Source organism: Silurus aristotelis, assembly GCF_946808225.1.
Source record: "Silurus aristotelis genome assembly, chromosome: 4".
Lineage (NCBI taxonomy): Eukaryota > Metazoa > Chordata > Actinopteri > Siluriformes > Siluridae > Silurus > Silurus aristotelis.
The window spans coordinates 8,809,798-8,824,126 of record NC_139577.1 but is presented as its reverse complement, the minus strand read 5'-3'; the positions used below and the strand labels follow the sequence as shown (position 1 = coordinate 8,824,126).

At 37.2% G+C, this 14,329-nt stretch overlaps 1 protein-coding gene across 1 annotated transcript in view; it reads right to left on the bottom strand.

Moving 5' to 3' along the window:
- herc4 (HECT and RLD domain containing E3 ubiquitin protein ligase 4) overlaps nt 1-14,329 on the bottom strand; it is a 47,427-nt gene that overhangs the window by 19,699 nt on the left and 13,399 nt on the right. Inside the window, exons 2-13 of the mRNA XM_083540170.1 lie at nt 13,565-13,828; nt 12,085-12,244; nt 11,233-11,309; nt 10,715-10,936; nt 10,531-10,622; nt 10,011-10,141; nt 7,153-7,313; nt 6,789-6,865; nt 5,509-5,633; nt 5,218-5,277; nt 4,659-4,770; nt 4,348-4,537 (exon numbers count right to left, since the gene is read on the bottom strand). Coding sequence (XP_083396296.1) covers nt 4,348-4,537; nt 4,659-4,770; nt 5,218-5,277; nt 5,509-5,633; nt 6,789-6,865; nt 7,153-7,313; nt 10,011-10,141; nt 10,531-10,622; nt 10,715-10,936; nt 11,233-11,309; nt 12,085-12,244; nt 13,565-13,790 — 1,633 coding nt within the window. The 5' untranslated portion in view covers nt 13,791-13,828. The remainder of the gene's footprint in view (nt 1-4,347; nt 4,538-4,658; nt 4,771-5,217; nt 5,278-5,508; nt 5,634-6,788; nt 6,866-7,152; nt 7,314-10,010; nt 10,142-10,530; nt 10,623-10,714; nt 10,937-11,232; nt 11,310-12,084; nt 12,245-13,564; nt 13,829-14,329) is intronic.

Sequence of the window (14,329 nt, the reverse complement as noted above, 5' to 3'; positions counted from 1 at the left end):
TATGAATTTCTTCACTGAAAAAATAGATAACATTAGAAAAACAATTGTGGCAGTTCAACCTCTGACAGCATCTCCCGACACAATCGTACTTACAACCCCACAACTACACTGTTTTACATGTATAGGACAGGAAGAGCTGTATGATGCTATTATGAAAGCTAAATCAACAACATGTCAGTTAGATCCAATTCCCACTAAACTACTGAAGGAAGTGTTATATACAGCTGGTGAGCCTCTTCTCAATATTATTAACTCCTCACTATCGTTAGGTCATGTCCCTAAATCCCTCAAGTTAGCAGTTATTAAGCCCCTCATTAAAAAACCTAATCTGGATCCAAACACGCTATCGAATTACAGACCAATTTCAAATCTCCCATTTATGTCTAAGATTTTAGAAAAGATTGTCGCTGCCCAGTTATGTAACCACTTGCAGGAGAACAATATCTTTGAAGAGTTTCAGTCAGGTTTTAGGCCCCATCATAGCACAGAAACTGCTCTAGTTAAAATCACTAATGACCTGTTTTTAGCTTCAGACCAAGGCTACATCTCCCTATTAGTTTTACTAGATCTTAGTGCTGCGTTCGACACTATAGATCATGATCTTCTCCTCGATCGCTTACAGAATTACATCGGTATTCAGGGACAGGCATTAAGCTGGTTTAAATCCTACCTGTCCAATCGTTACCATTTCGTAGATTTAAATGGAGAGCTATCCAGGATAATGCTAGTAAATTATGGCGTGCCACAAGGGTCAGTTCTAGGACCCCTGCTTTTCACAATATACATGCTTCCATTAGGAAATATTATTAGAAGGCATGGAATTAGCTTCCATTGTTATGCTGATGATACCCAGCTATATATTTCATCCAAACCAGGCGATACAGCTCAATTAGCTCACATAACTGAGTGTGTTGAAGAAATAAGAGATTGGATGACCCATAACTTTCTGCTATTAAATTCTGATAAAACGGAGATTTTGCTCATCGGCCCAAAAAATAGTACACAGAAGCTCCAGCATCTCAGCCTGCATTTAGACGGTTGTTCTGTAACTACTAGTTCAACGGTAAAAGACCTGGGAGTTATTTTAGACAGCAACTTATCTTTTAATAATCACATCAATCAAGTTACAAAAACAGCCTTCTTTCACCTTAGAAATATTTCTAAGCTAAGAAATATGTTATCTATATCTGATGCAGAGAAGCTCGTCCATGCGTTTATGACCTCTAGAATAGACTACTGTAATGCATTACTAGGTGGATGTCCTGCATCATTAATAAACAAGCTTCAGTTAGTTCAGAATGCCGCAGCAAGAGTTCTTACTAGGTCAAGAAAATACGATCATATAACCCCAATCTTATCGTCCCTACATTGGCTTCCTATTAAGTTTCGAATAGACTACAAACTACTGCTACTCACTTATAAAGCACTAAATGGTTTGGCTCCCATGTATCTATCCAGTCTTTTAACACGCTACAATCCGTCACGCTCCCTGAGATCTCAAAACTCTGGGCTTCTAGTAGTTCCTAGAATAGCAAAGTCCACTAAAGGTGGTAGAGCATTTTCACATTTAGCTCCTAAACTCTGGAATAGTCTTCCTGACAGTGTTCGGGGTTCAGATACACTCTCCCAGTTTAAGTGTAGATTAAAAACATATCTTTTTAGCAAAGCCTACACATAACACACATCACACACATCACATCACAACCTTGTGCTCCAGAACATCTGATCACATGCACATTATCAACTTGTGCTGTTAATATCATGAACAGCAGCTACGCTAATTCCTCTCCACTGCTTCTCTTTCTCTCCCCATCCTGAGGTTTGGCCAGCTCCAGTCACGTCCCACCTCGTGAAGATTATGGACCTATGGATGATCATGGAGAAGTAGATGCCGAGTGTTTAAAGGCCCTGGCATGGAGAAGCTGATGCTGGATCTATGATGATCACAAATTGTTCTGTATTGTTGAAAGATTTATGACCAAACTCTTGATGTCACCCATATGAGGATGGGTTCCCCTTTGAGTCTGGTTCCTCTCAAGGTTTCTTCCTCATATCATCTAAGGGAGTTTTTCCTTGCCACTGTTGCCACGGCTTGCTCATCAGGGACAAACGCACACCATTCACCTTCACTGTTGTTTTCTGTAAAGCTGCTTTGAGACAATGTCTGTTGTGAAAAGCGCTATACAAATAAACTTGACTTGACTTGACTTGTAACTAATAAAATAGGTAGGAGCTCCACCAGATAATTACTCCAGTGATTAATGTTTCAGCTAGCATCAAGTTATTTTACCCTTATTAATGCTATGAGTAGCTTCGTATTTCCTTAACAACCATGTCATATACTTCTGTTTCAGAAGGGTTTAAAATATTGGCCGCATCAAACAAAGAAAACAACTATGGAGAGTGCTAAAACTATTAAAATTGTGTTAAGAACTGTCCATTGCATTATTAAAACCTGGAAATATAGTGGTGAACTTTAAGGTTCTTCAAGGAAGAAATGTGGCTGGAAAAAAAATCTTCAAATAATTAAAGTGTTTGGTAAAAATAAAAAATCACGGCTATGTTTAATAGTAAATCAAAGAGCATTTCCACATGCACAATGTAAAGAAAACTCAAGGTTCTGGAACCAAACATATGTGTAGCCTTAGAAACCCACTTATCAGTGAGGCTAATAAAAATAAAAAAATAAAAAATAATAATTCGTTTTTTTAGGGACCACTTTGGAGCAATGGAAAAGGACATGTGGTCTGATGAGTCCAGATTTACCTGGTCCAGAGTAATGAGTGCATCAAGGAAAGAAGAGAGGCAGATGAAGTGTTCCTGTCATGCCTAATTCCTACTATGCAAGCCTGCCACAGCCTTGTTATGTTCTGGGGCTGCTGCAGTTGGTAAGGTTCAGCAAATATATGTGCCCAAAAAATGATTATACAGTGGATCCTTGATAGTTTGCGACTTTTTATTTGGAACCGGACTAAGAGTAAATGTTGTGATATTGCATAAGCCTATCAAAATGAAGTCACAGCAAATCTGTAATCATAAAGCAGTTTAGCAGAATATTAGTGTGTGTGAATGTTTGTTTCACCAGGCAGTGTAGATGGACTGTATAAGAAGATCATCAAGCTGTTAAGAAAAACTGCCATTAAGACCAGGGCACTGCTTAAGCAGTGTACAAGGAAATCCAAAATGTGCCACACAAGATGTTGGCAACCTCTGATGAAGTATTAATTTGCAAAATAAATTTGAAAAAAAATTCCATGGTGAAGTTAATGAGCTGGTGAGGGACTGATCTGTGGATAATAAGAGGATCTAGTCACACATCAGCAGCTTGCAATTTGAATCTGCACCATTTCATTGTTCCATGCTCAAATCAGCAAAAGAATCCTGGTACACCTGCTGTCAAGCAAATGATTTCAATGCTACCTTACAACATTATCATCAGATAGCTGACCATCCTCTTTGCAAAGTACTAGAAGGCCCCCCATGTTTCCTGTGAACTTATTGATGCTAGTAGAGTTTTGCTTCGTGAAGATATGATGACTTTCATGGAATGAGTTGGAGCCTAACTGCATTTCCCATTAGACTCCACAGGATTATTGGAAAACCAAGGCCTACCCTGCCCCCCTTTCCATTTGTTTCTAGTCACTGTCACACCTGTCCCTTTGCTTGCCCTTGGTCACCTATTCTTATTTCTCGTAACTTCTTTCTTGCTTTTTTTGGCCTTGCTCAATTAGAGGGCTCCTAGGTGTATCTACTCTCTACTCAAACAGATGGTTTCTCTTCACGGTCTGACTTCCTTTATTCACTGACTGCCTGCTTTCACCAATCTGAGTAATTTTCACCCTAGTTTTGTGTCCCACTTTCTGACTTGCAAATGTGTGCAAGTTTGTCCTTTCCCTCTACACTGCGCTTTTCTTGGTGGACTTTTATGTGAGAATGGACATTGTCATGAATTGTTCAGAAAACAACATTTTAATTTATTCCATTAAATCGATCTCTAATGAATAAGCCAGAGGTTAGCTAAGACTGAAATTTTTTTTTTTTTAGGCATTATTTAATTTTAACGCCAGACTTTATATATATATATATATATATATATATATATATATATATATATATATATATATATATATATATATATATATATATATAAAAAACAAATGTAACATATCATGTCATTAAGTCATAGCCTGTTTTTTTATTTTTTTTATTTTGAGTAGTATTTTACTAATAATTAAGTGAAACTACTATACGATTAATATAACACTAAACAATGTCCTGTAAGTTTTTGTATAATTTGCTAACACAAAGGCTTTTCTACACACAAACTTTACATTACATGATTCTTACCAAGCACTTTGAGGGGAGTATTGTTGAGGCAGACGATTGCCTTGGCAAAGGGAATGGTGAGTGTGACGTAATTGTTGGGGTTTTTAAACAGAGGACATTCTGGAAGTATTAAGTAGAGCCTCAGTGCCTCAATGTCAGGAGGAGAGCTGCAAAGGTTGGGAATCAAATGCCTCTCCAAACTGGCAGTGATCTGGATTTTTAGAAAATAAACAGCTAATAAGTCCATGTGCATGGAAAACTGACACAATAAATTCTTTTGAACAACATGCATATTTAGACCAATAATGAGGACTGTTTTGTCAAACACTCACGTGCTGTAAAATATGTGGAAAATTAGGCTGGATGAGTCTGTGGAAGAGTAGACGAGCCATGTTCATGTCCACCCCAGACCATTTACTGCTGGTGCGATAATGATCTGGATAGCTGGAAAATGATTAATATCAAAACATTTATTAAATACAAAACACTAAATTCAGCAGTTAATAGTAACATAATACATAATAGAATAATATAGCATTATTTTGGAAATGTTATATAGCCCATACTCACGATCGTAAATAAACATTATTATAATATAGTGTTAGTTCAATAGTCCAGAATAGAATATTATTATGCACCCTGCAGTTTTCTCCAAATTAATATATTAATGGAACAAATTTGTTGTTGTGCAAAAACACAGCAGACATATTTTGAGTATTTTAATCTGCCCTCGAGTTTGCATTGCCTTGAGATTGAAACATTAATAATAGTCAACAGCATCTCTTTAAATGTACAATCATTTGTTTATTTGCAAAATAGTAAGTAATTTGGGTTAGTACTGATTATTAAGTTAGCAATTCCAAAGTTTGAAAAAAGATCTAAATTATTTACCTTGCAGAAAGAAAACTCCCATTTAGACAACTTGCTGAGGAGAATACATCATCAATCTCACTATAAGAAACAGGAGAAATTTGAAATAAGAAAACAATTTGAAAAATAGGCAAAACACACATCAGTTTAACTCAACTCAACTTTGTTGCCATTCTTCTACATACACAGTATACAAAAAAACATAATGTAAAAATATAAACTTAATTGGCATGAATACAGAAGTAACTAGATGACACTAATATAAAATAAATTTGTAATGATTTAAACGCTAAAATATTGGATATACTGTACACTGTAATTTCTGGTGAGAGTCTTCCCTGACCGTGGCTCAGCCATTTCTGTATAAGGTCACCATTTAAAGTTAAGACATGCTGGTTACAATGTTGTATTTGCAGATCATCTGGGGGAGAGCCATTCTTGAGAAAACAAACAAAAACATAAACTCAAGCGAAATTAGACACCTTCCAATTTTCTCATAATTTTATTAGTTGCATTCAGATACATAAATATGTGCTGATTAGGGGTGAAACGGTACACAAAATTCTTGGTTTGGTTCAGTTTCAGAACAGTTAGGGGAAGAAATGCAAAACAAAATAGCTTTTTATTTTTTTAACGCCGTTTATTATTATTATTAACATTTATAAACATGAACAGTTTACCTGTTTTAAAACAAATAACACACACACACGATGGTTATTTATTTATTCACTAATTTATTTATTCGGAAATTTATTAATTCCATCCATCCTTCATTCATTTATTCAGTCCCTTGATATGTGGAATTGTCAGTATTGTCTCCTTTAAAGAGAAATTCTTTAAGCTGGACAACAAAAGCAAAATAATCCATATCGCTATACAGTAATCCCCTGCTTTACTGCTTAGTTTTAGTTTTGCTTATTTTCTGGTCTCTCGCGGATAGAACGACAGACCTTAAAACTTCTAGGAAAATGTTTTTATGGAGTTTAATGTAGAATTATAAAAATTTTTTATAAAAATATAACTATTATTTATAAAATTAAGTACAATCTTAAAGCAGTACAGTTCTGTGTACATAAAAAAGCATTTTTGGGGTGGCATCCGTTTAGCGAGGTTTTTCGTTTACCGTGGGCGGTTTTGGAACGTAACCACTGTGATAAACGAGGGATTACTGTACTGTCATTAAAACATGACGATGACAGGAAGTGGCAGCAATTTTGCACATGCGCAGAACAAAATAATATTTTTCGAACATGCCTTAAAATTTTATTTTCAGTATGCAGTGAGTGGCCACAGTGACGTTGCCCTCAATGTGCGTCACAGAGACTAAAAACTTGCGGTTTTAATACTTTTGAGAGGCAACTCAGATTTAAAATATGTCCCGCACGTAAAACATGTGCACTGCACAGCAAGTCCTGTACTGAAATTGTTCGATATGAATACGCCTACCGTTACACCCCTAGTGTGGTTATTATTATCAATATTTTGATGTGATTTGATTGTTTATAGAAATTGGAAAGAACCACACAACTGTTATTATATTGCATATATGCACGTTACTCATCAGATGCAAAAAAAAATAATAATTCTTCTACCTGAGGACAGTAGCAGTAAGCAAAGCTCTGGTCTCCACCAGCATAAATCCTCTTGACACAGTAGAACTGCTCAGCCTCTTAAACAGGCAATACAGACAACAATTTATGGATCAAGTTAATTTTAATACTAACTGTAAATAATTCATTTAAACCGAATATAATACACCTAAGAGCTGTGTTGATTGCTGGGATAAATCTTGAGCAGGGTGTAGTAGACTAGAAACCTAATTTACCTTAACTTAAAATGTAATTTCAGTATCTGAAGTTGCTGATGTTTGAGAGGTAAGACAGGCTTTTTAACAGGCTTGTTAGTGCAGTATAGATTATTAATGAGCTCTGAATCAACAAGTATATGTGTACTGACCAGAATCCATTGGTATGGAGTCGATGTGAGCTCTCCATTGGCCTTTTACAGGAGCAGGACTTATCCTGTTGCAGGTGTTACGTGTGCCAAGTTGTCCGTTTCCTCCAAGACCGAAAGAATCAATCTTGCCAGAGGATGGAATGAATGCTAAGGTATGCTGCCTTGTATATTAATAAAAATAAAGAATTACTATATAATTGCCAAATCCAGATGCTATAACATCATTATTATGTTGGTTAATCCTAATTTTCTTATTAGGTTGTCCTGGTAAGCAGACATACTGATATATTATTATGCGTACTAGTAAACCACATAGAATGTCAATTGCCTAGCAAATAGAATGCAACCCCTTAGCAACACCACAGCAACTAATTGGAATATAAAAAATAACCACCTAGCCATCCTCTACCTGGAATATTATAGTTTCCAGCAACAACCCACAAACCAGTTATAATTCCAAAGCAACCACATATAAACTCACAAAGAAATACTTGCAAAACTCTGGCTACAAGGCAGAATATCATAACACTGTAGCAACCTGATGGGGTGCTATAGGGACAACACAGTACCTATCTAGCAAAACCTAAAGATAGCACAGCAGCAATTCTCTAGCAACCAACTTAAATGCCACAGAAAATACCTAGAAATGCAGAACTGCACTGAAAGCTGAATTACAAGAGCATCCACATATAACAACCTAGCAAACACTTTATGGCAAACACTACATTAAGCACTATATGGACAAAAGTTTGTGGACAACTAACCATATGATTCATGTGTGCTTTTTGAACATATTCCACATTTACTCCCAATTTGCTGGCATAATAACCTCCACTTTTCTGGGAAGGTTTGTCACTTGATGTCAGGTTGTGCTTGTGGAGATTTGTGATTATTTAGCCACAACGGTGTTAGTAAAGTCAGGTACTGATGTAGATGAGGTGAGGAGGCCTGGGGTCCTGTCAGCGTTCACATTCACCCCAAAGGTGTTTAACTGGGTTGTGTTCAGAGCTCTATAGCAGGTCATTTAAGAACTTGTACTGAGAGATCAGCACTTTCTGAAATACTCAAAAGCAGCCAACCTGGTACCAACCTGCCAGTACCCTAGCAGAGCAATGGATAATCATCCACCAAACAAGATTTTATCAATCACATAGCCACACCATCACAACCACCCAACCAATCACCTAGACATACAATAGCAACCACCTGGGATGAGACATGACCTATAAAATTAAACATTTTAGCCTTTTAACTGCATACAGTAAATGAACATTGAACACATTGTTAACACATCAGTCATTAGAAATAAAACACTGTCAATCATGCAATCAACTCTTCTGCATGTTTGATTTGCTCTGTGACACCAACACAAAGTTCATCCATGTGCTACATTTATAATTAACACTGTGATTCTTCTATCAGCAGCACATGTACAGTCAAATATATATGGACAGATGTATGTGGATTTTGGCTTTTGCCTACTAGACTATCACAGAGCGTTAAACATGTGCCTGCCAGTGTTTCTTTTTATTTATTTATTTATGATGTGACCACTGTACACAAGTATATAGTTTTATATTATCTGCCTGGATTCAATCAAATGCTTAAAACCCTCTGGGTGGTGCTTCACAGTGCAGATGGACAATGACAATCTCACAAAAGTAAGTACACCACCTACATTTAGCAAACATTTTATTATATCTGTTTAAGGGACAAAACTATAGAAATGAAAGTTGAATATATTTTAGAGAAGTCAGTGTGCAGCTGGTATATAAGTACAGATTTACTGTTCTCTAACAATAACTCAACATACAACATTATTGTCTAAATAACTGACAACAAAAGTGAGTACAGCCTAAGTGAACTCGTCAAAACTGTGTCCAAAGTGTCAATATTCTGTGTGAGCACCATTGTTATCCAGGACTGCTTTATTCCTCCTGGGCATGGAATTGACCAGAGCTGCACAGGTTCTTGCTGATAATGACATCACAGAGCTGCTAGATGTTATACACATGGCGTTTCTCCACCTTCTGCTAGAGGATGCCCCACAGGTGCTAAATAGGGTTCGGGTCTGAAAACCTACTTGGCCACTCAATCACCTACATCTTCAGCTTCCTCAGAAAAGCAGTTGTCATCTTGGTGGTGTGTTTGGGGTAGTAATTATGTTGGAAAACTGTTCTTTGGCCCAGTTACTGAAAGGAGGGCATCATGTTCTGATTCACAAGTACATGTTTCCCTTAATGAATTGCAGCTCCCCAGCACCAGAAGCACTCATGCAGTCCCAGACCACGATGCTCCCACCACCATGCTTGGCTGTAGGCAAAGCACAATTTTCTTGATATTCCTCAGCAGGGTGTCGCCACACATGCTGGAGACCATCTGAGCCAAACAAGTTTATCCTAGTCTCATCAGACCACAGGACATGGTTGCAGTAATTCATGCTCTTGGACAGGTTGTCTTCAGACTGTTTGTGGGCTTTCTTGCGAGGCCATGCAAACCGATTTGTTGCAGTGTGGGGCGTATGGTCTGAGCACTGACAAGTGGACCTTCTGCTTCTGCAACGTGTAAAGCAATGATGGCAGCACTAATGTGTCTGTTTTTTAAGCCAGCTATACAAGCTGTACATTGACTACTGTAAAAGATATCAAAGTTTAATTTCTATAGTATTGTCCCTTGAGAAGATGTACAAAAGTGGTTGCTGAAATGTGAGGGGTGTACTCACTGAGATACTGTGTGTGTATGTATCTATACAATAAACAAACATTAACATCCTTAATAACAATAGCTTTGCTAATAACCCAGTTGCTACTTTTGTTTGCTTTGTAGAAACAGGTTGTAAAAAGGTAAGTTATACTTACCTACCACAAGCGATTTGTGTAACAACATTTCCCATGAGTTCAAAAACCTTTCGTGGGTTAACTTCGTGGTTTATGGTATTGTGGCCCAGCTGACCATATCCACCTGCTCCAAATGTGAACACACCTCCCTCCTAAATCAGTCAAGATAATCAGGATTACAAAATATCCAAAAGGTGTTGTGCCACAAGTTATAAGTTCAGGATTTTAGAATAATTCAGCAATTTAGCTGCTGATTATAGGATAGCTGTGTGGAAATCAGGAGAAATGTAAACATTTGTCTCGCTTTAATAAAGGAAGTATCCAACAAATTAGAAAGTTGAATTTAGGAAGCTCAAACAGTGAAGAAAATGTGTCTTAGAAAAAGCGGGACCAACAGAGATTTCTAGCAAGCTTCTATTAACATCTAATTTATAGCATTTATTGCACGGCTTATTCAGACCGACTTACAATTTCTCACTTGCGCAACTGAGCAGATAATGGCAGTTGTTGTTAGAGAGTTAGAGTAAAATTCAAACTGTACCTTTGTTAATGCAGCAGTGTGATCCTCTCCACAACATATATAAACGACCCTTTGTGATCTGAGTGTCTTCAGCAAGGAAGGAAAACATCGATCTTCAAAAAAATAAAAGCGAGATATGTTCAGTGGTGAATTATGCACTAAGCCAATTTTATTATAAAGCTATTATATAAAAATCATAACACACCCTGATTATCATTTAGGCCCAGCTGGCCAAACTTGTTTCGTCCCCAACCAAATACAGCTCCAGACATTGTCAGTGCAAAGCTGTGAGCACCTCCTGCTGAGACCTGGGCAAATGGGATGCCCTGTAAAGACTGGATGACCTGTGGGGTCAAAGCACAAGGTCCCTCTTTCCCCAGTCCTAATTGTCCATACCTATTTTGCCCCCAGGAAAATATCTGACCCCCTGGACGGTGTGTGAAAAAAGGGATAATGAGACAATTTATCTGGTAATAACAAATTAGCATTAGTAATAATTTATAAGTGACCATGCAAGAGAAAATAAGTATATTTAGAATACCTAAATTAAAAGGGGTATGTAACAGATAAACACAGATTAGGCCATACATAGCTCTTTTTTTCGCCATGGATAGCTAAATGTTAAACAGTTTGTGTATTGTCAGTATAGAGCTTTCACATTGAGTCTTAATTGGGCATCTATTGTGTTTCATTAAAGAAAACATGTTTGAGCAACATACTTACTCCTAGACAGTGCAAGGGAATGCCTATAACCACAGCAGACCTGAACAACATGGACTTCTGACAAACTCTTGACTGTTCTGTGGAGAAGGTTACTTCTTTTAGGGGTTGTAGTTTGTTCTCTGTAATGCTCCATTTGGACAGTGACACAATTTGTATAATTTTTTCTCTGTTCACCACAGATTATAAACAAATGAATTATTCTTTGTTGATTTGAAGGTGTGCTTTGGCTCAGTGTCATACGCAAAGTATGAATTCCTCTTCATCGCACGTGTTTTAGGAAAATATTGCCACCATGTCAGTCTGTACAATTGGTTACGTTCACTATGGGTTTTTTTTTTGTAGCAAAACAAAAACTTGTAATTCCATGTGAATTTAGGAATTTGGCAGGCTTGTTTTTTTGTTTTCAAACTTTAGCTGGGCTCTTTTCTTTGTTACATCTGCTGTTTCTATTTGCTACAGTCCTAATTTTCAAATTTGCATACTTACGCAATCTTGGTTTTGTGTTTTCCCTTAAACCATGTCTGGTTGTTTGCCACATGATTTTATTAAATTTTTTTATACAATGCAATTTTACAATAAAAGGTATACAAATGTTCTTGCATGTTTCTACTAAGGCGTGTTTACCATCGGTGTGTTGACTTCAGTTTTGACATATTATCTTCTACTGTAGTAAGCTAGAGTGTTTTTAATGTAGCTACAAACAGGTATTAAAATGTTAGTTTGTCTGTATATTGGCTATTTTAAATCAGCCTGTAGCTCGAAAACTTACAGCTGCAAAGTTGTTTTCCCAACACAAGCAACATCCTACATAAAGGCAATGCATATCCATAGAAGGTAAAAGTTGTACTTCACCTGGGCACACGCATACATTCTTCCTTGTTGGCAAGGCCGAGCTGTCCATCAGAAGCCTGTCCCCATGCAAACACTTGTCCTTTGTCGTTTACAACAAGAGTGTGAGACTCACCGCAAGATACCGCTACAATATTCTGAGCATCAAGTGCCATTACTTGCTCTAAATAATAAACACACACAAAACATAGATTTTCTTTCAGTATTCAATAGAATACTCAAACATATAAAGTCCTTATAGTTCTGTAACTGTTTTGGACGTAAATACTACCGTGGCCAAGAAGTGCAAAACACATTAACAAATCAGAACAAATTAACAAATTAGAAAACACTAAAAAATTTGAAAGCAAAATAACAATTGCAAAAACAAATGAACAAATCCAAAAACAAAATAACAAATCCGAAAACTCATTCAGACAAACCGGAAAAGGTAGGTATAGTTTGTAAATGTAACACTCACAGATCATTGAACGAGACACCTGTCATTCAAGATATACAGAAAGTATGAATTATATCTAAATCTAATTAATATCTAATTACTTTGTTCCTTGTACATGTTTAAAGTTCTCCGTTTACTGCACAGAAATCAGCAGTTATATACAAATTGAAAAAAACGCGAGCCAGAACATATAAGGTCAAGTAAAGACTACCTGAGATCTGAAGAAAAAAAAAACCTGGAGAAAAAGGAAACTTAAAATGGAATCATTCTTCTTCAGGGTGCCATATAACAAATGTATCAAATTAACAGAATCTCATAGGGAAAAAAGGCAAATGGTATTACATGCTGTTACATATGTTAATAATCATACGCAATATCAACAAGCCAGATCACCTACTTTGCAGCTTTACACGTTGGGCTTTTTATCAGCTACACCTTTCTTATAGGTGCATGTTGTGATGTGGCTTAGTGTGGGACTGTACTGAGATAAATGCACATGGGACATGACGTGATACTAACTAAACATGTTCCCTGTTTCCTTACATATATTTTACTGTATGTAAGCTCTCTTATGTGGCAGTGTGAGCCATGAACACTTATTATTATCTTCATTTTCTTTTGACCTTTGCATATAAATTGCTGTCTATTAACTGTTACAAGATTACAATCTAAAAGAAAGAAAATTTTTTTTTTGCCTGCTGTGCTCTCCAACAGCATACCTGCAAAACTGCTACATTGCACTTGTTATAAGGATGCAATAATAGTGTGTGTGTGTATGTTTATATACACGGTATATTATATATATATATATATATATATATATATATATATATATATATATATATATATATATATATATATATATATATAATACATACATACATACATACATACATATACACACACACACACACACACACTCACACACACACTCACACACACACACTCACACACACACACTCACACACACACTCACACACACACACACACACACACACACACACACACACACACACACACACACACACAATGCTGTGACTGTACCTGGTTTTTTGCGTGCCTTGTCATGCCCCAGCTGACCCAGGTCATTGCAGCCGCATGTATACACGGTTCCGTCTCCAAGAAGAAAAACAGTATGTCTTCTTCCACAGCCAACCCCTCGCACCACCTTGCCGTTTAAGAATTCACACTTGCGGGGCTCTACTATTATCTCTTCGTCAATTCCACCCAATCCAAGCTGCCCATACGAGGCATTTCCCCAACACAGCATAGCTATGGTGATAACTTCAGCTTCACCAAGTTCAAAGCCTGCACAGTCAGAAGAACAGGTAAATAAGAAACAGCAGCAGAGGATCATCAAGCTTCAAATGTACATTCTTGTCAATTGTTTCTACATTACTGTGTGAATGAGAAACCAAGTGCAACAAACAAAACTTTAATGTAGGGAAACATTGCACATCTGTGATTAAGAATGCATTGCACGTCCAATGGCATATCATCTCAAGTGATTTATTGTTATTTTAATCACCTCCTCCCCTACATGCAACGTGCAAACAATGTAACGCAGTACAACAATTGTAAAATAACTTTCTTTCGCCTTTTCCCATTAGGGGTCGCCACAGCGGATCATCCGTATCCGTGATCCGCATGTTTGATTTGGCACATGTTTTACGCTGGATGCCCTTCCTAACGCAACCCTCCCCATTTATCAGTGCTTGGGACCCGGCACTTAGAGTGCACTGGCTTGTGCAACCCTAATGGCTGGGTTCCCTGACTGGGAATCGACACCGGGCCGCAGCAGTGAGAGCG